At 49.4% G+C, this 5,240-nt stretch overlaps 1 protein-coding gene across 1 annotated transcript; it reads left to right on the top strand.

Moving 5' to 3' along the window:
• Positions 1-1,641: 1,641 nt before the first annotated feature.
• Positions 1,642-2,742, top strand: LOC306941901 (kelch domain-containing protein 3-like; the record flags this gene model as incomplete). The annotated part of the gene is made up of 1 exon (XM_079527541.1): positions 1,642-2,742. One exon carries the CDS (start codon positions 1,642-1,644, stop codon positions 2,740-2,742), a length of 1,101 nt encoding a protein of 366 aa, XP_079383667.1.
• Between the last annotated feature and the right edge of the window lie 2,498 nt (positions 2,743-5,240).

Here is a 5,240-nt window from a genome sequence, read left to right as displayed (position 1 = left end):
CGTAAGCTAAGAACGTAACTAGAACACTGACACTATACATATTAACTATACTATGCTATACATATGTACTATGATGTGCTATGACTACATACAATGCAATTATTGTGCTGTCTACATGACATGCTGTCAAGTCTGTTTCAAATGCTATCTAAGTCTAAAAAGTGCTATCTAAGGGGGTAGGATAAGTGCTATGGGCCATGATGGAGTCTGAAAAGGTGGGCTACGAGAGACATCTCGGCGGCAGCAAGGTCAGCCTTGCTGCAGTAGGCACGTTCTTCTGTCTCATATCTTATTGTCACGTCATTATGATCCAGCACTATATATGTTCCTGTTTGTGTAATAAACTTTGTGAACCTTAGCGTGATACTGTCTCGTGTCCGTTAATTTGTTCTCCCGGGCCCGCCGCCACAGTCGCCGTACCAAAGGAATACTTCAACTGGATTGTCACACACCACCCAGCCTGCATACACTACCTGTCTGTCAGAACCAGACGAGGGTCCAGTACTTAGAGATTACAACACCTACAATACAAGTATAGCATGTGTTAGAGTTACATTATTGTACACCTGCATTACTTAATTTAATAGAAGTCTACACAATAAGAGATTGTAGAAGAATTGTTATTTTGTTATCTCTCTTTTGTTATCTCTCCTAATGCATGGAATTGTGGATAAAACCTTATCCGACGACAACAAAATATTCTTTAGTTTTGGGTCTGAGAGGCTAAATGCCATGGTGGTCCGTGGCTCAAATGCCAAATAAATAAAGGGCCTTGATTTAATGTTTGCGTTGCCACAAATTTATTTTATCATTTCACCTAATTTCTCCTTTCATTGTCAATGGCAAATATGAGAAGTGTGGGGACAAAAGCTGTATATAGGAGGGGCTAGCACCCCTCAAAAACTGGCTTAGAGTTTTTGTTAAATATGGTAAGAACAAAAATCACACCCGTGTGAAGTGAGCGGCGCCCACTGTATTTATATCGGCCACATGATGTCGTCAATGTTTGTGTAACTATTAAAAGTCCACAGACTTGGCTGCCATATTATGATTTAATCTATAGTATGGTAGTTATGAATAGTAATGCGAACGTGTGAGAGAAGGTGCATGCTTTTAATGCAAAAAGGTGCCGCAGTGACATTGAGAGGCATTGGGTGGATGTGTTGCATGCACTAGTAAACCCATCTCTCCAAGCCAGGATCGCAAAGGTGTTTAAAAGTTTCAATCCGTAACTTATTTGAACGATTAAAAGTGCTATTTTCCTATGTGTACCAATCTGTATGCACCGCCCACTTAGCGGATTGGCTGAGCTTCACGGGACATATATGCTTCATCTCAACAAAAGTGGGAGTGCATCTCCATTTTGTTTACAAAGCAAGCTTTTGCAGAATTATTCTAGCCCATCGAAACCTGGATTTGATCACGTGCTATTCACAAAATAGCAGATAGACAAGCTCACAGCGCGTCACTTCGTGCCGCGCTGCGAGCTTGTACATCTGCTATTTTGAGACGTGTTTTGAAAACCTCAAAGGTGCCAGAACTACCGATTCCAGACGGCATTTGTAGAATCCGTCTCCGGTCTTGGAAAAAGGGTTTTAATTCACAGGTTCTTCCCCCCGCCGTCCCCTCGGTTCGTCCGAAATGTTATCCTGGGCGGAGCGCCTGAAAGGATCCCCGAAGCAACCGTACTTCCACGCCGCCGTGCTGGTGGGGCGCAAGCTGTACTCGTTCGGAGGGTGGCACGACGGCAGCGACGCGAGCGGCGACCAGATAGCCGTGCACGTCTTCGACACGGTGTCCTTGCGCTGGGCCAAGCTGCCACCGGCGACGACGACGACCACCGTTGGAGGAGGAGAGCGACGTTGTCCCATCGACGAAGTGCCCTCCATGCGCTACGGCCACACGGCCGTGCTGATGGTGGACGACTTCGTCTACGTCTGGGGAGGGTACCCGTACTGCGACGCGCTCTACCTGTACGCGGTCGGCGGCCGGCCGCGGTGGTCCAAGCCCCGCGCGTCCGGGACGGTGCCTGCGGCGAGGGAGGGACACTCGGCCTGCGCGCTGCACGGCACGGTCATGTACGTGTACGGCGGGTGGAACCAGCTGACCGGCTACACCAACGACCTGCACAAGTTGGACAAGATGGCGGTGGGGGGGCAGTACATCTGGTCGGTCATCCACGCCAGAGGCATCCCGCCGCCCGCGTCCTACTGCCACTCGGCCACCATCGTCGGGACAAGGATGTTCGTGTTCGGCGGCGTGGGTAACCGCCGGTCGAGATACGACGGCACCGTCGGCGTGTTCGACCCGGAGACCGGCCACTGGCTGAGCCCCACGGCGCCCTCCTCCTCCTCCTCCACGCGTCCGAGGAGACGCTGGTGTCACGTGGCCTTCGCCCACGGCGGCGCGCTCTACGTGTTCGGCGGCTGCGACGCCACGCGGTCCTTCGGCGACCTTTGGCGCCTCGACCCTGAGACCCTCGCCTGGAGTAAGGCGGAGCCCAAGGGGAGCGGCCCAGGCCCGATGTGCCGCATGTGCTGCTGCGTCCTGGGAGAGGACCGCATCCTCCTCTTCGGGGGCCACGTGGGGAACTCGTCGCCCACCGACGACCTGTACGTCCTCGACTTCGCTCCCAGTCTGAGGACGCTGTGCCGCCTGGCGGTCGCGCGGCTTTACATCGTTAGTTATCGCGAGACCGCCCGCGCGTCGAGAGTTATGGGCCGGAACATGAGGCGGCCATGAGTGGGATTTGGAAATCTTCATTGGCTTACTGGGGGTTTCTGTGCAACATTTTATTTTTCCTGTGAACAGCTAATATCGCTGGACCCATGTCCAGCGATCCATGTCCAGCGATATTAGCTGTTCACAGGAATAAAGACACACCCCATGGGAGTGCAAACATAATCCCCACCCCCTGGCTGTGAGAGGGAGAGCGAGAGAGAGAGATATGTCATTTGAAGATATCATTTGAATTATTATTAACGCTGAATGCTTTTCAATTATTATTCATTTGAATTATTGTTACATCTGCAGGCCGGCTGGCCGTGTCTATCGGATGCTTGCTGATAGGCATATCATTTTATGTCTGAGGCTTTTTTGTTCTATCCTGTAGTTATAACCACCATGCTTTGATATCATGGGCTAATATAGTCCATGATGTCAAAGCACTGATGCTTTCTGAGAGCCCACTCGCACAGACACGGCCGTCAGACATGGCTGCTTTCCCATTCACTTCCATTCTATGGTGCCAATAAGGACAGAAGCCGTGCAGTGACCCCACTCGCCAGCCATTTCGCTTGTGGTTCTCTTTCAGCGAGCCAACACTCCAACGCAAGTCAAGTGAACTACAAGCCCGGACAAGAGCTACTGCGGCACTCACACCTCTGCATGTGTGAGTGTCGAGTGGGCCCCGATACAAGCTTCACGACATGCAGTATAGGCTGCTAGAAAAGTGCTCCTCGGAGTGCAGGTTTAAGATGATAGACAAAAACAACCTTGGCCCAGTCATACGTCACTCAGTATGTGCTCCTCTGAGTGCAGGTCTCCGTCAGGCTGGGAACCCTACCTCGGTATGTCTGCCTTTGGAAGGCATTTTAGTCAATTGGAATGGAATGGAATATGAAGAATCGGACAGACACATCTTGAACCGATTCGAGTCTACCTATAGAGGGTATGCGCATGCTTAAAGTGAATGGCACATTGAGTGGCAAATCGAATGGCAAAGCAACAGGCAAAGTGTTTAATGTTGTTTAATGCAATCAGATAGGACTTTTCTGTTTGGATGCATGGGCTGTCAAGGCCAGAAAGTAGTGTTTTGCCACTCAGTAGGCATTCCTGCATAACTTCCGGGTTTGATGATGATGTCACGCGCATACCCTCTATAGTCCGGCCTCCGGTCCGTCCGTCCCAGGCGGAGACGACAACCTCGACCAACACACATACTTTGCTTGGTCTAGTCCCAATATGCCTGCAAATGAAAGCAGGTGACACGTATTTAGCACAGCAGCCAGGGGACCGCCCCAACCAACCCAAGGATCTTTGGAAAGGTTCCAGGGGGAGCTGCAGCTTGAAGTGCGGCTTTAACCAATTAAGGCCGATTGTGCAGAATCGTGCCATGGACCCCCGGAATTGATACATATTCGGCCGCGGACGCTCGTGGACCCCTATCAACACTGCCAGCTTGTATATCTGCTATTTATGAGTGGCGCTAGCCCCTCCTATATACAGCTTATGTCCCCACACGTCTCATAGTTGCCGTTGACAATGAAAGGAGAAATTAGGTCATATGTGCCTCAAATATGACGTACATTTGTGGCAACACAAACATTAAATGCCATTGACAATGAAGGGAAAATGTACGTCATATGTAGACGAGCAAATCGGCTAACCAATCACAAATGCAGTTGTTCATGAGATGATGTGCGATGATGTGTAATGATAAGAGCGCCCCTCACTTGTTCACACGTGTGTGATTATGAATAGCCAACGCTAAAATCTAAAAAAGACGAAACGTGATGTTTGGAATGGCTTAAAGAGAGATTTCTAAATGTGTTCCTGCGTTTAAGATGATAGACATGAAACAACCTTGGCCAAGTCATACATCACTCAGCCTGTGCTCCGTCTCCAGCCTACAAATGAGAGGTATACGTACGTACTGTAACAGTGATTTACCTCAGAATGGGACCTACAAATGAGAGGCACTGTCTGTAACAGTGATTTACCTTAGCACTTAGCAGACACTGCAAACACCCCCCCAAATGTACTCCCAATGTACCACTGGTGGAAAGTAACTAAGTACATTTACTCAATGATCGTATTTCAGGACAATTTTTAGGTACTGTCCCCACTCTTCTTCTTCTTCTTTTCCTTTCGGCTTTTCCCTTCAGGGGTCGCCACAGCGAATCACCTGCCTCTCTCACCCGGTCCTCTCTCTCTCTCACACCACCACTACATCCATACATCTTCTCTTTGGTCCTTCCTCTAGCCCTCCTGTCTGGCAGTTCCAACCTCAACATCCTTTTACTGATATACTCACCATCCCTTCTCTGTACGTGTCCAAACCATCTCAGTCTGGCTTCTCTGGCTTTATCTCCAAAACATCGGACATGCGCTGCTGTCCCTCTGATGTACTGTACCTGTTCCTGATATACCCATCCTTGTTACTCCCAGAGAGAACCTCAATATTTGAGTCAATTGAATTGAATTGAATTGAATTGAATTGAATTGAATTGAATTGAATT

This window comes from Electrona antarctica, assembly GCF_951216825.1.
Source record: "Electrona antarctica genome assembly, chromosome: 18".
NCBI lineage: Eukaryota > Metazoa > Chordata > Actinopteri > Myctophiformes > Myctophidae > Electrona > Electrona antarctica.
This window is presented reverse-complemented; position numbering and strand designations above follow the sequence as displayed.